The sequence below is a fragment of the Hyla sarda genome, chromosome 6 (genome assembly GCF_029499605.1).
Source record: "Hyla sarda isolate aHylSar1 chromosome 6, aHylSar1.hap1, whole genome shotgun sequence".
NCBI lineage: Eukaryota > Metazoa > Chordata > Amphibia > Anura > Hylidae > Hyla > Hyla sarda.
This window is the reverse complement of record NC_079194.1, coordinates 278,578,907-278,603,459: the sequence shown is the minus strand read 5'-3', so window position 1 is coordinate 278,603,459 and position 24,553 is coordinate 278,578,907. Positions and strand designations below refer to the sequence as shown.

General features: G+C 40.5%; 1 protein-coding gene across 9 annotated transcripts in view; it reads left to right on the top strand.

The window, feature by feature from the left end:
- RASGRP2 (RAS guanyl releasing protein 2) overlaps window positions 1-24,553 on the top strand; it is a 179,143-nt gene that overhangs the window by 87,551 nt on the left and 67,039 nt on the right. For all 9 annotated transcript variants that reach the window (XM_056527439.1, XM_056527436.1, XM_056527433.1 and 6 more), the window contains exons 6-8: window positions 5,872-6,022; window positions 21,076-21,249; window positions 21,505-21,621. In XM_056527439.1, coding sequence (XP_056383414.1) covers window positions 5,872-6,022; window positions 21,076-21,249; window positions 21,505-21,621 — 442 coding nt within the window. The remainder of the gene's footprint in view (window positions 1-5,871; window positions 6,023-21,075; window positions 21,250-21,504; window positions 21,622-24,553) is intronic.

The window sequence follows — 24,553 nt, the reverse complement described above, 5'->3', positions numbered from 1 at the left end:
TGTTCTTGCTAACCTCTATTTAAAGAAGCACTTTAGGATTTGTTTTAATTATATAGTGCAGAAAGGGCTATTATGAGAGAATAATGTAGAGGTTTTTGTGTATGTCTTGTGCTTACCAGTTTTAGTTGATGTGGCAGGCATGAGTTATGCTCCAGTTGAATGTAAATAGATCACTCCAGAGCTGTACTCACTACTCTGCTGGTGGGGTCACTGTGCGCATACATTACATTACTTATCCCGTACTGATCCTGAGTTACAATCTATATTATACCCCAGAGCTGCACCTCTATACCTAACCCACCTACCTACCTACTTCTTCCGACCCCTACCAACCTGCCCCCCATCTGCCTACCCCCCTATACCTAACCAACCAACTCACCTACCTACCTAATCATCTCCCCACCCACCTCTCTAACAATTTTCTGGGCTTGTCTCGGGCGCAAAAGCAGCTAGCTACAGTTCTGTCCTAGGGACAGGGAGGGATCTGAGAGCTTATAGGAGGTGCTGACATCCTGTGTGATACATTAGGCACTGGAAGGTTTTGAGAGTCAGACTTGTGATCACATGACCAAGTTACTGTGATGAAATGTATAGATGCAGCTGTGCTGGAATAAAAAAAATGGCACTGCAGGACTAGGAGTAGTGAAGAAAACTTGGAGTACTTCTTTAGATGATCCTTATGGACTGATAGGTATATAATGGGGTCTGGCTGGGTTCCTATACTGTATTCTTATCAGAAATAAAAGGACTTCAGGCTACAGTTTTCTTGTCTGTCTAAATACTGGGATTCCCAACAGAAAGCAGAAAAAGCCAATAAGCGCAGATCCTAAAGAACTCAAACAAACCCAACCCCTAGCTATACTAGGTAGAATCGGCAATTGTGAAGACTGTAACAGATAAGGATGAAGGTTCCTCACACAAAGTTGTAGCAGGGTCATATGTACAATGTTATATGTAAATTTGGTGCAAGAAAAATATTTTGGTCCATGTTTTTTTAAGCCGGATTTTTGGTGCCTCATAGTTAATGGCTGACAATGAATCCTTTGAAGAAAGCCCAGTGTAACTGACGAGAGACAATGTGATACGGTTGTTTCCTTAGCATTCTTTAATAAATAAATAAATAAATAAATAAATAAATAAGTCATGTTTCACTTGGGATTTGTCTCAAGACATTTTTAGAAGGCAGTATCTGAACTCTGGGAAAGGTTAGTGGCAGAATCCTTTATATAGAAGGCTCTATTCATAGTCACAGTCAAAGAAGTGGGTGAGCTACAGGCATCGCCCTGTATGGAGCAACATTTAAACATTCACTCACGTTTTCTAGTCTAAACAGTGATCTACGTAATGGAAATCAAGCTGATTCCGTATATCTGTATTCGATGCTTATTGACAGATCACTGTACTGGTCAGTGAAGATAGCCCCACCGTGAAGAAGATAATTCTTTAAAAGGGCAGAAGTTGTCAGTCAAAGGATCTCACCATCACTAAATCATTTACTGGATTAAGTCCACCTTCCTGAAGCATTACATGGCATAAATGTCAAAGCTTCACTAACAAGATCTATGACATGTCAATGGTAGAAGCCAAAGATGTCCCTGGTACAATGTGCTAGTGTCTCCAAGACTTCCTCTGAAACTTCTCATAAGCCTTCAGCCTTTATCACAAGTTCTCAGTTGTGCTTTCTCTTCCTTTTCTGTTGCTTAAAAAAGACCTTTGGACAGTTAAAAAATACCGTATTTTTCGCCGTACGCACTTTTTCTTCCCCAAAACTGGGGGGGAAAAGTTGGTGCGTCTTATACGGCGAATACACACCTATCGCGGTGGTCCCTGCGGCCATCAACGGCCGGGACCCACGGCTAATACATTACATCACCGATCGCGGTGATGCCCTGTATTAACCCTTCAGACGCGGCGATCAAAGCTGACCGCCGCGTCTGAAGCGAAAAGAAATCGCGGCGTCCCGAACAGATTACAGGACACCGGGAGGGACCTTACCTGCCTCCTCGGTGTCTGCTCCGTGTTGGCATCCCCTGTATGGCCGTCGCTCTCCTTCGATGTCATCACGTCGTAGCGACGTGATGACAGTGACAGACAGCATGGATCCCAGGGAAGAAGATGTCCGGAGCGTCGGGGACACCACAGGGACGCGGCGACAGCGATGGAGCGACATCCAGGGCAGCGGTGAAGGGTGAGTACTTCCTCCTATCCAGTGGTCTTCAACCTGCGGACCTCCAGATGTTGCAAAACTACAACTCCCAGCATGCTGGCTGTCCGGGCATGCTGGGAGTTGTAGTTTTGCAACATCTGGAGGTCCGCAGGTTGAAGATCACTGTTGGGTGCAGAATCTTTTTTTTCTAGATTTTGCACCTTTAAAATAGGGTGCCTCTTATATGTCAGTGCGTCCTATAGGGCGAAAAATACGGTATTTATTCATGGCCCCTGGTGCCCTGATAACAATAGATAACAATAGTGTTTATTTTGTTTCTATGTCCCCTGTTAACATGTAAGGCTATGTTCACATGGTGGAATTTCTGTGCCTATTTCTGCTGAAGAATTCCGCTAAAGAATTCTGCCGGAAATTACCTGTCGGGCAGTAATGGACGTACTTAGGAAGGATCTGTGTTTGTCTTGATGCTAAATGGCTGTAGTGAGTGTTGTGAGTCCATCATAGTGCTGCTGCTTTCTTTTTGTGAAATGGTTATTTCCTGTTGGAGTTCCCTCCCTCCAACTAAAAGCCCCAGGATCCCTTGTTTGTAAGTGTGAGGTCACTTTTCTCCCTCCCACACATCAGCCACTCTACCCCTTGAAGCACACCTGAGACAATTCCCTGCAGCCCTGTGGAGAATGATCCCCCTCCCCATCCAATGGTCGCTTCACCCATTGGAACAGAAAGGGTCCCTCTGTCCCCCACCTGACAAGTGATGTAATGTCTTGGGCCACTAATTTTCTGTGCTGTTAAACATAAACATTGGGCCAAAGATCACATAAGAATTGCAAGACCACCATGAAACCCAGGTACAGACACTATATTATGAACTACACTAATTTTACAACCCCTGTAGCACAGTCAAATAAAAAAAAAAATACCTGGACTACCCCTTAAATGGGAATCCGCTGTCCCATTCACACAGCGGAATTTTTGCCACGAAGATTCAACATTTTGCAAAATTTTAAGATCTACCTTTAGTTATGTGAAAGTCTACGGTGGAATGTGGAATCCCATTGAAGCCAACGGGGCTTTGAATTTCAGCAGAATTCTGTGTGGGATTGTGGGATTCCACCATGTAAACATAGCCTAAGTTTGGATTTCCACTGCAGATTTTCAGCCAAAGACTTAAGTGGATCCAACAGGAAGAATACAAGGTATAGGTTCTTACTTTATATTTGACATTTTCCAAAAAATTTAAAATTAAAAACGGCCAAGTGGAAACACAATCTTATGCTAGGTTTTCACACAGATTTTTTTTCTGGCGTTCTTTGGAAAAATAGTTAAGTCTCTATATCTCAGGAATGGGCAGTGGAGGGCTAGAAATTACTGCCTAACTTAACATAAAACCTTAACATAAGGTTTGCCTCATCAATGAACAAAATCTTCTGCGTAAACTGAGGGTCCTGTTCCAATTTTTGTTTTGCCCATTCTGCAGCACCTGAAACTACGGATACCGGAATCCTGTGCTAGCATTTCTCCTGCGGTGTTGCTATCAGTGTGTGAAGAGTGGGAGAAGAGGGTTGCATTGACAATCCAACACAATGGGCAGCACATTGAACACATTTTATAAGTGGTCAGAAACTTGTAAATAACTCATGAAAGAATAAAGTTACGTTAAAACCAAGCACATCATTGTTTTTCTTGTGAAATTCCCAATAAGTTTGATGTGTCACATGACCCTCTTCCTATTGAAAAAAACTAAAGTTGGATTCAAAATGGCTCTTCAAAATGGCCACCATGGTCACCACCCATCTTGAAAAGTTTCCCCCCTCACATATACTAATGTGCCACAAACGCAAGTTAATATCACCAACCATTCCCATTTTATTAAGGTGTATCCATATAAATGGCCCACCCTGTACTTGTCACATTCACTGGTTCATTGAAATTGTGACATGAGAAGTTTAGCATGGACCTCACTGTAAAGCTGTTTTATCTTTTATATATGTGGTAACCCCCCGTGTAAATGGCGTGACCACGGGTGTTGCGGTGTGAGTGGGGGATCAGATGTTATTAACCCCGGGGGTTGGATGGTATTAACCCCTATGTGTTTGTGACATCAGTGTGGTTCTCGGGTTCCGGAACACCACACGCCCAGATTCTCCGCAATCCCACGGGCTAGTAAAGAGTCCACAACCAGTTTGGGTCGAACGGAGGCTTTACTGAGTCGAAGACAGGTGTAATTCTCTTCACAGCTAAGGCCAGAATTCCCAGAGATGTGACCAGTACCCAGAGGACATCGCAGCTTGCTGGACCAATACTTGTAATAAACGTTACTTTTAATTTGACTTGACTTGACGACTCGACTTGACTATGTGCAGGACCTGACCATTTGTAGTGACAGCAGGCATAGACTTGAGACTTACTGGATAAACTTTAGCTTTGTGGCCTTCCAGACGCTGAACAGCTGCCTCAGCAAAGACTTAGATGTTACTCTCAGAAGAGTCTGAGGGAAGAGAGCCAATTGCAATGGCCGCCCCCTTATATAGTGGAGGGCTGGACTTAAGCCCATTGGTCAAGCTGTGAGTCATAGGTTAAAGCTGGTGCTCTCTGGGAGTACATGTGACAACAGATCATGTGACTGCATAACATGTGATAGGCTTACTCACAGGTCCTTGAGACCTCCTACAGGTCCTTTATACTATCTAGACATAGGGATCCTGTCTATGCATTAAAGGGATATATACACCATATAAAACAACAGGGAGAAAACAAAGGGAGACCCTGCAGGGGGAGCCCCCAGGTCACTGATGGAATGAACCTCACAGGACCTACAGGTAGTATAGGACCATATACCTGTTCTGGGACATTACATATGGATATACGATGCGCCATGCCTGACACTTCAGCCCCATACACTTGAATAGAGTGGCAGGGCACACATTCCACCACTAATCCAAACTCCTCTTAGCTTTAATCTTACCGCCGTTGAGTACAGGGTATGGGGTGCCCTATTCTGGTAATAAAAATATGTTAGTAGTACTCTATTAGTATGTGAATAGTAAATAAAAAGTATCTTTTCTTCGTAGTTATTAACACACATTCTTATACTTCTAGTGCTGCTCTATCTGCCCCTGATATAGGGCCACACTGAGGTTATCAGTGATTTTCTTTCCCTGAAAACTAAGTCATTGTGTAGAATTCAGAGACCTATCTTTGATCCTGCAGAGCCTCTATTTTGTTGTCTTCTATCTTACATTTGCAATAAAAAATTGTAGATGTTGATGCTGCCGTCAGACTAGAAAAGAAAATACGTCCCTGATTTTTTTTTCCGTATTCAAAACTGATGTGTTCAAAAAATGTAACAGAACAAAAAAGTGCACCCACTAAAAAAAATAAAAGAATCTTAAAATTTTTATTGAAATTCTTGGGAGGCTAACCTATCATTGCCGATGCCCTACCATTTTTTGCAAACCTTTGTAGTAGCTTTTGTGTGTTGTGAATAATACTATAGCGGGATATGAATTCTATACATACACCTGTGACCATGGACCTTTTTTACGTGTCTGTGTCCTTTGTATAAAAATAAATGCAGGGACCAAGTACATAATCCTAAACACATATCTGGTAGCTTTACACTTTTTTGAGGAATTTGTATTTGATGTAAAATCTTGTATAGGTGCATTCTTGTGTGAATTAACTCATGCCATTGTGTGTTACAGCCCATCTTATGGCTGGAAAAGACAAGTGACGCAGCGAGGACAAAACTGTGGCAGAATAAGGAAAACTTCTCTGCTGTTTGATCATTTGGATCCAGGTGAACTAGCAGAACATCTAACACATCTAGAATTTCACTCGTTTTCTAAGATCTTGGTAAGAAGATTGGCTTTGGGAATTGCAGATGTATGTATATATAGTCCAGCATAAGAGAAATTCACATTGGCACTCACCAAGCTCGTTTCGCAGTCTACCCGCTTTCTCTGGCCTCAGAGTGCCGATGTGAATTTCTCTTATGCTGGATTTCAATGTGGATATCTTCACTCTGGCATCACGCACCCCTGTTTCCCGGTACCATCACTCCCATCAGTGACAGCGCCTAGTAGTTATTTTTGTTTTATGTGGTTATGTGAGATTCAGTAGAGCCACCCTGTCTTTCCTCTACTGCCTAAAGTATGTATATATAGCCTGACAGATAATTAAGGGATTTGTAAGGATCTGACCTCTGGAATCCCCACCAAACACGAGAACAGAGGTCAACTGTAACCCAAGTGAGAGGAGCAGCAGCGCGCACGCTCAGTCCTCACTCCAGTCACTGTCTCTAATTGTTCTGAACATAGCTGAGCTCAGAGCTTGGTAATGCAAGACCCATAGAGAATGAATGTAGCGAAGCAGTTGAGCGTGTAAGCTGCATCTTTATTCACTTGAAGGACAATTGACCTCTATTCTCTTGATCAATGGGAGTCCCAGCAGTTGGACCCTCCCATATACACATGATCAGGGATAGCTTTTAGGGTAGGGTCACACACAACATATACACTGCGCAAAATCCACTGTGCAGTGGGAAAACTGCTGCGTATTCTTCTGTTAGCTGACACAGGGTTACCCGACAGCAGCCCTGTGTGTTAGTGAGATTTGGAGGCGGGGCCTCTGGTAATTGTCAATGGACCACTGATTAAAAACCAGGCGGCTCCCTATCATTCAAGCCAGGGGCTCCTTACTCCCAAGCATAATACTTAGTATTGTCCAACACAATACTTAGTAAATGAATGCAAAACAAGCGGGGATTGCGTATATCCAATAACTTTATACATAAATTCTTCAACGGTCATACAAAAACGGGCATAGAATGGATACAACAAGGATAGTCACCCAGTGATAAAGTAGCAAAAATCAATCCTGCACTTTTAGGATTTCACCAGCCTCTACAAGGTTTTCTGTTCCTGGCCGTGATTCATTGCATCTCCTGCGGGCTGAAGGTGGAGCTGCTCAGAAGATCCGAGCGCTGACCATAGATCAGAAGGGGACTTCCTCCGCCCACACGCCCCAAAAGCCTCCTCCCCCCCCCCCCCCCCGTCCGCTCTCCCCGGCCTCCTTGGCGACTCTAGATAACCTCGGGCCGATCGCACGTCCCCATCTGATCTATGGTCAGCGCTCGGATCTTCTGAGCAGCTCCACCTTCAGCCCGCAGGAGATACAATGAATCACGGCCAGGAACAGAAAACCTCGGAGAGGCTGGTGAAATCCTAAAAGTGCCGGATTGATTTTTGCTACTTTATCACTGGGTAACTATCCTCGTTGTATCCATTCTATGTCTTTTTTTGTATGACAGTTGAAGAATGTATGGATAAAGTTGTTGAATATACGCAATCCCCGCTTGTTTTGCATTCATTTACTACGTATTGATTTGGAGGCGGGGCTGCACATCACAGTTACATTGGCGCACTGCCCCACCTCCAAACAGACAGGGCTGCTGCCAGATAGTCCTTTGTATCAGCTAACAGAAGAATATGCAGCATATTTTCCCCTGCACAGAATAAATGCTGTTTGTGACCTTACCCATATTTTAAAGGGGTACTCCGGTGGAAAACTTTTTTTTTTTTTTAATCAAATGGGGCCAGAAAGTTAAACAGATTTTTAAATAATTTCTATTAAAAAATCTTAATCCTTCCAGTACTGAATGCTACAGAAGCAATAATTTTTTTTTTGGAACACAGTGCTCTCTGCTGACATCTCTGTCCATTTTAAGAACTGTCCAGAGTAGGAGAAAATCCCCATAGCAAACATATGCTGCTCTGGACAGTTCCTAAAATGGACAGAGATGTCAGCAGAGAGCACTGTGCTCGTGATTCAGCAGAGAGCACTATGTTCCAAAAAGAAAAGAATTTCCTCTGTAATATTCAGCAGCTAATAAATACTGGAAGGATTAATATTTTTTAATTGAAGTAATTTACAAATCTGTTTACATTTCTGGCACCAGTTGATTTAAAAAAAAAAAAAAAAAAAAAAAGTTTTCCACCGGAGTACCCGTTTATTAATTGACCCTATGAAATGTTGACATTCTGTCTACTGCATTTATGTGTATGAAGCTTAATAATGAAACAGTAAACAGAAACGTAGCCAGGTGTGGGGAGTATGACTGGAACCGCATGCTGTGACTGTATATCCCCACATGCAAAATTGCCCAAACTATTAAAGAGTACCTGTCACCAAAATAAAACTTTTAATATAGTGTTCCTTGTGTAATTAGCAGACACTTTACCATGCACCTGCTTCTATAATTATCAACATAAATATGTTTAAAATGTAATATTAAAAACGGCCACTAGGTTCTGCTCCCTGCCGCAATTAATACAATGAGTTTGGTCTCCTCCCGGCCTGGCAGGAGAACGAACTCAGGAAGTGTTTCTCTGAACAGAGCTTGATTATTAATTATGCACAATGAATGGCGTAAAAAAAAAATCTGAATTTTTTTTATGTCACATCTCAGATATTTTTTTTTTATTATAAAAAGAAATCAAAAAGTCAGATCTATGCCAGATTTATACCGATTAAAACTACAGCACATAAAGCAAAAAATTTGCCCCAAAACAGCTCCATAGGAAGAAAAATAAAAACTTTATTGGGTGAGAACAGGGTGATTTCAAGCGTATAACTTTTTTTTATTTTTGGTTAAAATTTTTCTTTTTTAAGTAGTAAAATAAATCATAACTCTAAGTATACTGTAAAGAAACCTAAAACCCCCAAAAGTTGCAAAGTTGCATTTATTTATTTTTTTTTGTCTTCAATTTCACCCCACAAATTAACCCTTTCATCTCCTGCATCCCCTGGTTTTGTCTGCTGTATACTTATCCTCATATCTAGTCTTGTTCATATTATCATATCTGCCGTTAATCTTGATTCCGGTTTCTGAACTGTATGTTAGTATGCTATATCCTGCCTTGTTTGTATTTATTTATTTTTTAAATATATATATATATATATTTTTTATACATTTTTATTTATCTGTTTGTTTGGTTCTGTTATGTTCCTGACTTGTTCGCGACGTGTACATTTCTGTTTGTTTTGTAAACTTTGATGCCCATGCACTTTAGCGCTGGGAAGGGACCGGCTCCAAGTTGTTGATCCATCATTTAGGGCGGATGGGCAAGTAGGCAGGGAGAGTGGTTTATAGGGACAGCTTTGGGGCTCACTTTTCCCTGCCCCATTCATGACAGTTATAGATCAAGATAATCTGAGCGGATTAATATAATGCATAGTTTTGTGGATCAAATATCAGGATACTTTGCATTTATTTATGCAAACCTCTGATCTTTCTTGGATAAGTAGTTAAGTGGGGGGTCCAAGTTAGTGACTGACAGCTATTTGTGCACATATAGAGCGGTCAGTCACTGATTAGGACTGCCTCCTTGACTACTTAGTCCAGAATGAACAGAGGTTTACATGAATAAATAACAAGTTATCCTGAAATTAAAAAAAAAAAAACTATATATCAATCTGCTCAGCCCCTCCTGCTCTGTAACATGATGCCTGCAGATTGGACTGCATTTTAAACAGGCTCAAAAGGGTTTACATGAATTTACAAATATACAAATGTGTGCGGATTTATTCAGATAGTTATGTGAGTTGACAGATGAAGAATATATTTCATTCAAATAAAATTCAAGACTTCTGTTAATACAATTAGCCCTGTGATCGTGCGGAGCATCTGATGTTATAACACTGCTCTGAGGTCGGAGATTCTGTCATTTTACTTTGGGTCCCAGACATATCTAATTCCACTGTCAGCACTGACAGACTGAAGGCATTTTACCATTGGTGAACACATTTACATAAATAACATGGCTAGCGGGTAGAAATCACACAACCTCGTTCGGTACCCAATCTAAATTTATTTTTTAAATGCGGATATAAAAAATCACTACATAAATGCTAAGTTATGTAAAACGTATTAGAAAAAAATATATATCATTTTTAAAAACTATTGGGAATGATAAAAAAATATATAATTTCTAACAACTATTAGGAATAGTAAAAAAAAATTACAGTTCTCAGTATTTGATACCTATTAATGGCTGACGTAAAAAGATGAAGACACAATGCAAGCTTTCGAGGCTATCTACAGTCCCTGCATTAGGCATGATTTAAAGGGGTACTCTGTCCATAGACATCTTATCTCCTATCCAAAGAATAGGGGATACGATGTCTGATCACGCGCTGGGGGTTGGCTACTGCCATTACAGTAGTGATCGAGTATCCTAAAATCACATTCACAATGAATCATGCAACAAGGAAATCACAAGTTATAACAGGGAAAATAAGGGGGGGGGGAAAGGCGGGGCGCTCCCTTGTGTAGTATTTAAAACAAATGAATGAGCACTACAAATACCCACCACCAACACCCAAGGTGTCGCACTGACCTTTTGTGGATGTGCAACAAGGCCAGTATGACTCGTGTGGAATGGTGGTGAACAGGCTGTGGTGGGGGGAGAGAGAAGATAGACCTATATCATAATTCTGTACGTTCGTTTAAACCATCAGGCATTTTAGTTTGTAGATCCAATAAGCTTCCCGTTTGTTAAGGGCTATTTGTCTGTTGTCCAGGTCTGTTGGAATGTGTTAGATGGGAGTTATCTTCAAGCCTGAGAAGTCTTTATTATGTTCTTCTGTTAGGTATCTTGATACACTGTGTTTTAAATAGCCTGTATGACAATTATGTCTGTGGCCATTGAGCCATCTGGGTGGTCCTTCTTTTCTTTTTTGTGATGATTTGTGGATGGGAGTGCCTGAAGCCGTCGGTTGAAAATAATGCGTGATCTTGTTTGTCCGACATGGATGTAGGACTTGCTTGGTCGGCGGACTGTGGGTTCTTAGAGGAGGAAAGCCTAAAAAAAGAAACCTGGGAGATGCTGCTCTGTGGTGAGCCAAAGTTGTAGGGTGACTCAGCGGCTTCTTCTAGTGGCTACGCATGTTGACCGGATGGAATGATAGTGGTTTCCCCAATGCAGAATGGATCATGGGGAGATTCACAAAGTTCTAATAGTTCTCTCCGGATGAGTGAACACGTAGGATAGTCACTGTGTAGACAGTAGCAGATACTTTCCTGGATTGCCGGTTCTATATCTTCTGTATGGGGTAGAACCGGAGTTCCAGGTCTCTGTCTCTGGGTGTGGGGTTGTTGGATTCATGACGATCATATGGGATTTCTAAGTTGTTTGGGTTCTTCTGGTGGTTAGTTTTCTGTATTCCAACACGCGTTTTGGAATTGTGTGGAGGGTGTGTGGAACCGTTAAAAACATACTTGCCCAAGCCGTCTGAGAAAAGGAAAAGCAAAAAAATCTTCCACCTCCACAACCTTCAAAATACAAACACAAATGTACTGTGGATCCTCATTTATCATCTATTTGATTGACTGTTTCTGTGGCACCTACTGCATTCGAAGGACAACCCAGACTTTGAGAAAATGGCTCAATGGCCACAGACATAATTGTCAAACAGGCTATTTGAAACACAGTGTATTAAGACACCTAACAGAAGACCATAATAAAGACTTCTTATGCTTGAAGATAACTCCCATCGAACACATTCCAACAGACCTGGACAACAGACAAGCAGCCTAAACAAACAGGAAGCTTATTGAATCTACAAACTAAAATGCCTTGTTCCTGACGGTTTAAACAAATGTATAGAATTATGATATTAGTCTATCCTCTCTCCCCCCCCACCACAGCCTGTTCCTTCCCCCCCTCACTCCTTCCCCCCTCCCTCTCCCTGATGAAGGTCCGAGTGTGCGCCAAAACGCGGTGTCCTGTATCTATTTGACTTCTTTTCAAATAAAAGCTAGTCCTGTGTAACTGCTGGTATACGTTGAACTTCATTTATCTCTGCACACAGTAGCGCTCTCAAGAACCCCCCATTTTTGTACTCTCTTTACCGCTAATGGGAGAAATACTAAGTGTAATTGCATGTTTACCATGGAATACATTATGTACCCCATAACACTCTCCAGCCCCACAATGTCATCATCTTTTTCGGTCAGCAATTAAAAGATATCAACTACTGTGAAGTCTCAATGTTTATTCATTTCTATCTACTAGCTAACATGGTACACAAATTTAATATTATTCATTATTATTATTTGTATTATTAATTGTTATTATTATCATTATTATTATTATTATTAATAATAATTATTAGCATTATTATTATCATTATAATTCTCATTTAAAAATTTGTATTAAAAAAAAGGTTTTTTTTAATTGTAAATAAGCCCCCCCACCAATAAAAATATAAATCACACCTTTTTTCCCATTTATAAAAAAATAGGAAAAAATAAATAAATGAATACATAAATAAAACATATTTAGTATGTAATGTTAAAGGGGTATTACAGGAAACACTTTTTTTCTTATATCAACTGGCTCCAGAAAGTTAAACAGATTTGTAAATTACTAATATTAAAAAATCTTAATCCTTTCAATAATTATCAGCTGCTGAAGTTGAGTTGTTGTTTTCTGTCTGGAAACAGTGCTCTCTGCTGACATCTATGTCTGTCTCGGGAACTGCACAGAGTAGAAGAGGTTTGCTATGGGGATTTGCTTCTAAACTGGGCGGTTCCCGAGACAGGTGTCATCAGAGAGCACTTAGATGGAAAAGAACAACTCAACTTCAGCAGCTCATAAGTACTGAAAGGATTAAGATTTTTTACTAGAAGTAATTTACAAATCTATTTAACTTTCTGGAGCCAGTTAATATATATAAAAAAGTTTTTTCCTGGATGACCCCTTTAATGATCCCATACGATAAAAAAAAAATCTAAAATTGCAGATTTTTAGTCACATCAAATCTCAGAAAAGAGTATAAAAAGTCATCACAAAGTCACATAAAAGTGGTATGACAAAAACTACAGCTGGCAGTGCAAAAAAGTAACCCTCATACAGAAAAAATAAGAAAATAATGGGTCAATTTTTTTAATTTTTTATATAAAAGCAGTACAGTAATAGAAAGCATGTAACTATGGCTATCATTTTAATCATATCGACCGACAGAATAAAGAGAGCATCTAATTTTAACCATAAAGTGTGCTCCTTAACCGCCACCCCCGCCCCCCCTCAAGTTGTGAAATTGCAGTTTTCTTTTCAGTTTCGCCCCACAATTGTGTTGTGTCCTTTTTATGGTAAAATGAAAGGTGTCATTACAAAGTACAATAGGTCTGTAGATGGAAATGTAAAAGAGTTACATAGACATGGAGGAAAAACGAAAATGCAGAAAAGGAAATACGCTGTATCCTAAGAAAAAAATGGGCTGTGTCCTAAAGGGGTTAACAATGATTGATAATCCATACCTCAGTTATTAGTTATGGTGATGATATTTGCTCAGGTTTTATGCTTTGATATTACATTTTTCTAGTGTTTATGCATTTTTTTCTACAGTTATAGTAGTTTTCAGCATATTTTTATTGTATGTATTATTAGACGTTTTTACTGTAGAACAATAATTCACCGTTGCTCTATGTACAGCATACAGGACAGGATGTATTCGCTCAGACAGAAGCACATTTGCTTTTCTTTTTTCCCCAGCTATCCTCTCTTGTTGCTGTACTAATCAGATTTTTTTCCTGGAATGTACACGATGTGTAAACAGCTTTACTTGATAGAACAATCTGTTTAAGAAAATAACCAACTGTAGTCAATTGCAAGCTGTCTTGTATTTTTTGCATTCATTTAAAGGCAGCCTTATAATACATCTTTCTTGCCTGGCATTTTCTACTTTATTACTCTGGCTTTTCATGTTCTTTTGATTTACATTGGTAATAACGGTGTGCGGTGTGTATTACTCAAATACTTCCAATTCATGGTACACTATAGGTAAAACAGATAATGACACCTACTCAAGCCCTTAAGGAGGATATGTCACCTAGATTTTTTGCTTATTATGTTGATGGCACAAATTGTTAATTTTTATTGGTTATTTATTAAAGGGGTATTCTGCCCCTATACATTTTATCCCCTATCCAAAGGATAGTGGATAAGAAATCTGATAGCGGGGGTCCCACTACTGAGGTCCCCGCGATCTCCCTGCTGCACTTGGTGTTCTTTGGAGTGTCAGGTGCAGTGTCGGAGGCTCGTGACGTCATGGCCGCACCCCACTCGTGACATCATGGCCATGCTCCCTCAATGCAAGTCTATGGGAGGGGGCGTGACGGCCATCGACTTGCATTGAGGGGGCGGGGCCCGTGACTTCACGAGCGGGGCATGACCATGACATCACAAGCCTCCACCGCACATCGCCAGTCATCTGGCATGGAGCGAAGTTCACTTCATGCACCGGATGTCTGGAGTGCCGCAGCAGAGATCTGCCACAGTGGAACCCTGCGATCTCCCTGCTGCACCCAGCATTCGTTTAGAGCGCTGGGTGCAACGCCGGAGGCTTGTGACATCACGGCCGCACCCCGTTCGTGATGTCACGGCCACGCCCCCTCAGTACAAGTCTATGGAAGGGGGCATGACGGGCACCATGCCCCCTCCCATAGACTTGCATTGAGGGGGCATGGCCGTGAGGTCACGAGCAGGGTGTGACCATTACATCACGAGCCTCCACCCTGCATTACCAGTCATCCAAGTTCGTTCCGTGCATCAGATGTCTGGGGTGCCGCAGCCGAGATCCACCACTGGGGCCCCCCGCGATCAGACATCTTAACCCTATCCTTTGGATAGGGAGTAAGATGTCTATGGGGCGAGTACCCCTTTAAGCAGAATATGTCACCTAGATTTTTTTTTGAGTAAAGCCAGAAACAGTTCTTTTTTTATGTTTATTTTTTCTATTAGTTCATTTTTTATGTCATTTTTTTGTATTTTGCATTTAGAGATTATTAAAAGATCATAAACAACAGACTTGAGGGGACAAGTTGACTTCTATGGGATAGTTTTCTAGGCATGCTCTGTGAGCTGTAGAGAGGTCATTGTGCAAGGAAGAGGAGGATAGCTGTGACCATCACCTATCGTGAATGGCCTGATCCTGTCTTATTTATATACTGGTATCACCTTTCAGTGCAATCTTGTCCGTGATAAGGAGGAGTCAGCCGAACAGTTTTTTCTGCACAACAGGAAGTGTCAGCCTATTATTAGGCTTAGTGGTCAGAATGTAAACTGCAAGATGTGCAGGTTATTTTAAAATATAGATAGTAAAATGGAAAATTAGAAACAAATCAACAAATTCCTAAAAAACAAACAAAAAACATAAAAAGTTGACTTGAACAATAGGTAATGTTCAGACAACAAATTCCCCTTTAAGTTGTTGTCTATTGGCATATGGTCATTATAACATGGGACCTCCCACTCTGGACCACCATTCTAGCTGGTGGTCCAGAGTTGGTCAGTTGGTCATCAACCTACTTTAGAGAGGGGATTATCTTCATTAAACTGTCTCTTAAAGCGTTACTGTCATTAAAAACAACTTTTTACATGCCGATCAGATCGCTGTGAGTTATTAGCCGGGGAAGCGGGTGGTATTGGCTCCACTCCCTGGTCTGTTGGCAGATCTATCCGTTTCTGGGATGGAGGGGCTCTGATCCATTTACACATGTCTGCCTGGCATGTCAGATGTAGCTAACTAATTCATTACAATCATAGGACCTTGGGTTTTGGATGCAAAACAAGCTTACTTAGGTGCCACAAAAACCCTCTTAAAATGTATGTATGAAGCACACAGGAAGCCGGCAAACAACACATTATATATATTCAAGCCACAGTTGATAATCAGTTATATATCTAGTAGATAAGGTTGGAGCATCAAAATCACTGTACATATATAGGTTACCACAATTATTAGCTGAGTACCCGGCGCTGCCCGGTTTTTCCTACCTTATCCTTGTGGGGGAGGAAAAGCAACAAAGGAGGAAGCTTTTGTCCTCATAACCTGTCCTTAAATCCTGACCCAATATCCCCTCCTCATATCCCGACCCAAAATCCCCTCCTCATATTCCGACCTCATATCCTGTTCTCATATTTTGTCCTCATATCTCGACCTCATATCCTGAACCCATATCCCGTCCCCATATTTGTCCCCATATCCCGTCCTCATATCCTGTCCTCATATGCCAACCTCATATTCCAATCTCATATCCTGAACCCATATCCTGTCCCCATATTTGTCCCCATATATCGTCCTCATATCCTGTCCTCATATGCCAACCTCATATTCCATCCTCATATCCTATGCCAATATCATCTCCTCATATCTAATCCTCATATCCCGTCCTCAGGTGGGGCTGAGTTGTGGTAAAGATATTGTAAGCTGAAATTAAAGGGGTGTGGTTTAAAGGGTGGGCGTGTCTTTGCAAGATGGGGTATTCATTCACCAGGAGATGCAGAGCGGAGCTTGTGGAGTATGGTACCAGAAGTCCTATATACTTGCATCGGACATGAAACAAAAATCCCATCCTGCACATATGGGGTAGGTTAGGGTTAATTTAACTATTATATATTTTTATTTGACATATAAGTAACATGTGACCACATATTAGCGAAATATCTCCAGCCGCATGGAAGTTATGCTAGAACATACATAGATTTGCTTTCAAATAATTTTATTAGGGTTTCTAAACAATATAAAATAAAAACTAAATAATATCTAAATGAAAACCCTGTCTCTCACAAATGGTGGGGGGTAAGGGTTAAATTACCTATCCTATGTTTATTGTTGACATATAAGTAACATGTGTACCAAGTTTTATATTAATATCTTTAGTGGTTTGGAAGTGATGCTGGAACATACACACACACACACACACATACACACACACATTGAGTTTTATATATATATAGATTACTAGCTGAGTACCTGGTCCTGCCCGGTTTTTCCTACCTAATCCTTGCGGGGGAGGAAAAGCAACAAAGGAGGAAGCTTTTGTCCTTATATCCCGTCCTCATATCCCGACCAAAAATCCACTCCTCATATCCCTACTCCAAATCCCCTCCTCATATTCCGACCTCATATCCCATCCTAATATCCCGACCTCATATCCCGACCTCATATCCCGTCCTCATATCCTGCCCTCATATCTCGTCCTCATTTTCCATTCTCCTATCCTGACCTCATATCTCATCCCCATATCCCATCCCCATATCCTGACCTCATATACCATCTTCATATCCCATTCCCATATCCCCACCTCATATCCTGACCTCAAATCCTGACCTCATATCCCGACCTCATATCCCAACCTCACATCCCCACCTCATATCCCGGCCTCATATCCCGTCCTAATATCCTGTTTTCATATCTAATCGCCATTTCTAATCCTCATCTCCAGTCCTCAGGTAGGGCTGAGTTGTGATGAAGATATTATAAACTGAAAATAAAAGGGGTGTGGCTTAAAGGATGGGCATGTCTTTGAAAGATGGTGCATGGAATGCGGGGAGGGTGTGGCTTGCCAGCTGGACTGACGCATTCACCAGAAGATGCAGAGCGGAGCTTGTGGAGTAAGGTCACACCCCTCCCATAGGCTTGCATTGAGGGGGCAGAGCATGACGTCACACAGGAGCGGGGCCATGACATCACAATGCTCCAGCCCCCGTGATCGCCAGTAATCAGACCCGGCGCGAACATGCTCCGAGGACTGATTATAACGGGGTGCTGCGTGCAAGATCACGGGGTTCCCAGTGGCGGGACCCACGCGGTAAGGCATCTTATCCCCTATCCTTTGGATAGGGGATAATATGTCTTAGCGCCAGAGTACCCCTTTAAGAAAGATTTGCATAGTTCTTGGCCTGCAACCATGGATCTGTAGATCTGCTAATTTTCCTACAAATTAAAAAAAAAACTACTTTAAAAAAGTAGAAAATCAATATGTGTTTAAATTTGCAAAAAAATTGTGGACTATTCTTGTTACTTATACATTTAAAAGGTGTCAAGAAAAGTGGATGTGGGGACGTGGTCTCCAATGAGCTGTAGGCAGAAGCATTCTCTTAAGTGCTTCACTCCCCGCTTCGCAGTGATCTCCATCCAGTCACTCCGGACAGCCTCATTATAAGTTTATGGGGCCATCCAAAGAAGCTGAAAAAAGATCACAGCAAGTCAGGGAGTGAAGCACTTAATGTGCTCTCTTCTCCCCACTTGTTCCAATGATCGGTGGGTCCCACCGATCAAAACTTTTAACATGTTTCCGTGACATGTTAAACTTTTTTATGGAAAGGGACACTAAGAAATACACAAACTTTGGCAACAATCAGCATCAACTTATAATTAGCATAGATATGTTTTCTACCTCTATTTATTTATTAAGAGGCATGCACTTTTTAATACATTTAGCAATAATAATAATAATGATAATTAAGCTATCTCCTTTACTTAGACTAGTGTAAGATACACAATTGTTGTAGGGTTTTTCTTTCTTTGGATTTTTTTTCACTAGCTTTTGTAATTTGGTGCAGGTTTCAGGGAAATTGGGACACACAGATAAAAAGTAGCACATTAGCTCCAATTGGGTTTAAACAAACTATTAACTTAAAATTTATAATACAAAAAAAAACGCAGTCATTTTTTCTACCTACACAATTCAGTTAAATTATTATGGAGCTGAGCTTGCTTCGTACCTGGTGAGTAGCCGAGTCTCACCGCTTATGCCAAACATTAGTGATCACGCTGATTTCCGCCATTTAATCCTTTGGATGCTGAGATTAATACTGATCACATCTAGGGCACAAAAATACATTTTCCGGCATTTTGAGGCACTCATAGGACCTCCTGAAAATTGGTTGGAAGTCTCCTATTCACCTCTGTGCCGATCCCTGTTGCTCTACTTGTACAGTCTGCCTCAGGCAGACTGTATAAGCAGAGTGCTGATATTACCGATTAGGGCTATGCCATTACATATGAGACTTTAAGTGTATGAGATTTTTATGGAATCCACTGTTCTGCTTTTGAAAAAAAAAAAGGAGATGACGTTTGCTCCTTCATTCTATCATTCATTTTCTGAAGTTCTGCCTGTGCATTATGTTTAGAATGATACCCTGATGCGCATTAAGGAATTCAACTTATGGCTTAGTTAATGGTGTCAAGAGCAAGGATTTAATTTTGTGTCTCATGATAGCTGTAGTTGGAATGGAAAGGAACAGTATAAAAAAGATGGTTTGCATCTTTCTCTCAAGGGAACGAATATGAATAATTCGAAGAATTTGTCAAGGAGTATTCAAACTAGGAGGGGGGGGGGGGGGGGGAGTGATAATCAATGAGTTCAATTGCCCCCCCGAAACAATGCCAGAACTGTGTCAGTAGCACAGAGGTTAAGAAATGACAAGTTCAGAGCCCTGTCTACAAGTGCCCACAGTTTAGGTAATAAAATCAATGAACTTGGGTCAATAATGGCATCTGAGACTGTAGATTTAGTGGCTGTTACTGAGACATGGTTTGATGAAAGTAATGATTGGGACATAACCACACCAGGGTGCTCTTTATACAGAAGAGACAGAGAAGGCAAGAAAGGGGGAGGAGTGGCCCCGTATGTGAGAAATAGCATGAAATCTAACCTAATACAAGTTAGTGAGGCAAACATAGAGTCAGTTTGAGTTATGTTGTAGTTTGGTAATCATGCAGTAACTCGTGTAGGTGTGATATATAGACCACCTGGCCAAGTTAAAGAATTATATGACTAGTGATGAGCGGCATTGGCCATATTCAAATTCGCGATATTTCGCAAATATATAGACGAATATTCGTCCTATATTTGCGAATTTCGGGTATTCGTTATATTCGAGGATGAAAACAGTGAGGGGGTGGGCAACTTTACTATTGGTTGCTAGGGATGTTGCTGACAAGTGTATTTGCATATTTCTAATTGGCCCACAAGTGAAAAGAAGGAATATGCAAATATTCACATATGCGAATATTCACATATGCGAATATGCACATATGCATATTCGTAATTTCGAATATATAGCGAATATATTCGCAATATTTGCGAATTCGCTAATTTGCGATATTCGCAATAAAAATTTGAAATGAAAATATTCACGCCTAACACTATATATGACCTACTAGGTGAGAAAATAGCTAAAATAACAATGAAAGGAGAAGTTATCATTATGGGAGACTTCAATCTTCTGGATATAAATGGGAAAACCAAAATAGCTAGTTCTGCCAGATATTCTAAATTCACTATTGGGATTATCTCTACAACAAGTGGTTGAGGAGCCAACCCGGAGGGAGGCCATTGGGGGGGCAATTGGGGATTTGGTATATGATGTTACTGTAGATGAAAGCTTGGGATTTAGTGATCACAAGTAAGTGTGGTTTAATATAAGAACAAAAACTAAAGTTTTAGATTTTAGAAAAAATGACTTTTCAAAAATTAGATTAATCATAAATGAGTCCAGAAGAAATTGGACTACTTAAAAGATGCATTATTAAAGGCAACCGAAAATAGCATTAGACTTGTCAGTTAAAGCAGAAAAAGGAAGAGACCACTGTGGTACTCAGCAGAAGTGGCCAAAATAATAAAAAAACTAAATCTAGCATTTAGTAATTAGAAAGGGAAGATAGGGAAATCTACAAGATTAGGCAGAAAGAGGCCAAGCAAGTTATAAGAACTTCTAAAGCGCAGGCAGAAGAAAAACTAGCTCAGTCAGTGACACTTATCATCTATCCTAAAGATGGGAATACGTTTTTTCTATGCCAGAGTACTCCTTTGACAGATACTCGAGGCCTCTTCCTGTAGACGGTCTGTCTACCTTTTTGAAGAACAGCTTTCTCTGCTCAAAGCAGTGGCTGTACAGCAAGAAATGATGTTATGTTTATTGCTATTGTTATTTGTGCTCCTGTTTCTATAAAGTCTAATAGAAAGACACAATAAAAAAATCTAATAATTTGATAATTTTCCATAGACTCCAGCCTTTTTTGATCTTTACTGTTGCCCATTTCTTCCTTTGCAGTTTCAAGATTATCACAGCTTTGTCCTTCACGGCTGCACTGTTGGAAACCCTGTGTTGGAAAGATTCATAGCCCTTTTCAATGGTGTTTCTCAGTGGATTCAACTCATGGTGCTCAGCAAGCCTACTCCACCACAAAGGGCAGCAGTGATAAAGCAATTTGTTCAGGTGGCAGAGGTATGTATCTCTGGAGTGACTTACAATAGCATCATCTATCGTTTATGATAGTTTCTTGACTCAATTGAATTTTATAGATTGCTTTACATCATATTAATTGGGTATTGATTTAGTATGGATATAACAAGTATGGATAATATGCTATATGTGAACATTAAAAATATTTCTGAAAGTAATGTTTTAGAATCATCTGAAAAGTGATATGCCATTTTACACAAAGTAATGCAAATCCTGAAAAATATGTCTTTTCTACAGAGGCTTCTCGAGCTGCAAAACTTCAACACACTTATGTCTGTTGTTGGGGGTCTCAGCCACAGTTCTATCTCTCGCCTGAAAGAAACTCAATCACACGTCAGTGCAGAGACTACAAAGGTAAATAGTAAACATTCCTTAATGGAGAGTGGAGAGCAAAAGCTTGGTTTAAAGTGCATTTTCTTTCAGCTTGATGTTTTAAAAGGGTACTCTGCCCCTAGACATCTTATCCCCTATCCAAAGGATAGGGGATAAGATGTCTGATTGCGGGGTTCCCGCCGCTGGGACCCCTATGTTCTCTGTGCAGCACCCGGCATTTATTTAGAACATTGGGTGAGGGCAGAAGGGGCTGTGATGTTATGGCCACGGCCCTCGTGATTTCACACCACGTCCACTCAATGCAAGTCTATGGGAGGGGGCGTGGCGGCCGTCACACCCCCTCCCATAGACTTGCATTGAGTGGGTGTGGCGTGACATCATGAGGGGCTCGGCCATGAAGTCATGACCCCTGCCGCCCGCTCCAAGTGTTCAAAACATTTTGGGGCAGCAGAGTACCCCTTGAAGGTGCTTTCACACAGGTCACTATGCGGATTCTGCTTGGTGAATTGCATGCAGCTTATCACAGTATCAGCAATGTGAATGAGATTTAAAAATAATGTGTGTGTGCAAATTGAGTAACTTATTGAGCAAATAAATATGTTCACACAATAACCTAGTGAATAAATATAGATATAGATACACATCATCATTGGGGGAACCCATTGGAACAGTGCAAGTGTTCTGATCTTAAGCTACTCTCAAATTTGGGTGACCAACAATGCGCTGCCCTAGATTACATAAGCTATTACATAAGCTAAATGTTTACTTCTTTGTATCTTGTTGCTATATTCTTTATTAACCCCTAGAGGACACATGTATGCCCTTACTGTCTGGTCCTAAATGCACTACGGCGTGCTTGACGCCCTGGAGGGTTTAGTGTCTATGAAGTAAGCGCAGGAGTGGCACTCTCTTTATATAACGTAAGCAATGTCTGCAATCAGCATTGGCAATCATGGCATCTAAAGTAGGAAAATGAAGTTGCTAGTGGGTTAGCGGTGCACCATGGGGGTCCAATGATCTAAAATGGTGGCCAGAGGTCTGCTCCTGGATGCCCAATTGTTGCTCCTCTAATACAGTCTACTGGACTGTACAATAAATGCAGTCCAATGATTCCATATAATAGTCCCCTACCTAAAATAAAAGGAAACTAAATAATTATGAAAAAGTACCTCCACTAATAAAAATTTGAATACGGTAACCCCATTTTCCCATTTCACAAATAAGAAAATGTAAAAATAAAATAAAAAAATAAGTAAATATATTTAGTATTATTATGACATGTGGAATTGTCCAAACTATAAAAAACTAAAAAAAACTAAAACAAATGCCAGAATTGCAGATTTTTGGTGATATCATATATCAGACCAAATATGAATTAAAAACAAAAATGGTACAGATAAAAACTACCATAAAGATGGTACTGATAAAACATGAGCCCTGATACAGCCCTGTATATGAGGGAAAAAAAATTATAAGGGGCAGAATAAGGCAAATTTAAGCATACTGATTTTGTTTAAAAAAACTTTGACTTTTTTTTTAAAGTAGTACAGTAATACAAAATCTATGTAAATATAGGTATCTTTTTAATTGTATTGACCCTCAGAATACACAGGTCAGTTTTATCATAAATGGACCCCCCCCCCCCCCCCCACACACACACACATACACAAATAATATTTTTTTGGGTTTCACCGTACATTCTATGGTAAACTGGTATTACAAACTACAATGGGTCACGCAAATAAAAAAACAAAACCTTGTGTAGCTCTGCGGATGGAGAAATAAAAAGAGATACGTCTCTTTAAAGGCGTGGAGGGAAAAAACTGTAGTGTAAAAATTAAAATGGCCAAAACCCTTCGTGTCCTTAAGGGGTTAATGAAGTAGACCATCTCTATTTACTTAGCTTTTGTGTGTGAACCTATTTAGGCTGGAACTCCACAGAGGTTTTTTTTGTTGCAAAAATGCCATCAAAAACGCCAATTTTCCCGCACTGTTTTTTCAGTGAAAAAACGCAGCGTCCAGATGTTAGCTGCAAGTCAATAGTAAACTGCAAAATGCCAGATTCACTTGGCGTTTTTTTTTTTATCCTTTTGGCGTTTTTCAGCAATTTCGGGCTCAGAAGCTAAATTTTTAAATCGCCCGACAAATCGCCCGGCGTTTTTTGCCTTAAAATTCGTGGCGTTTTCCTCCCATAGAAGTCTATGGGAGAGCAAAAACGCCAAGAAAAACGCCATGTTGGTTTTAAATTTTGTGTTTTTGCCGGTGGTTTTTATTCTTTTTTGGACTTTAGCGATCCAAAAAAATGATGGAGATACCTTTTTTTTTTTTTATTTCGTAGGGTACCATAAAAAAAATAAAAATAAATAAATAATAAAAAAGATACAGTAGTGATGGAAAAAATTGTATCTTACGAAATTTATCTTTTTTATTACGAAATGTTTATTCATTTTTAAACAGGGATCAATTTATGTGTGCGGGTAAAGCAATAAAAATGTAGTGTGTGTGTGTTTTTCACTTTAAAAAAAAAAAAATTTCTAAGGTAGTACTACTACTCCCAGCATGGAACACACTGTTCCATGATGGGAGTAGTAGTTACCTGTACTAATTGACAGATCGCCCGTTGCGATCCTCCTGTATAATGTATAGATTCGGCAGCCGCTCTTCTATGGTCCCCTGCACTGACGTATATATACACATATTCATATTTCCCGCAGAGAGCTGTGATTGGCCAGATGGTTCCAGCCTATCACAGCTCTAGGAATATGTGTATATATACGGCAGTGCAGGGGACCATAGAAGAGCGGCCGCTGCATCCATACATTATACAGGAGGATCACAGCGGGTGTCAGTAGTGATACCTGCTGTGATATTTCCTTAATTACAAGTACTACTACTCCCAACATGCAGTACACTCTGCTCCATGCTGGGAGCTGTAGTACCTGCATTAATAGAC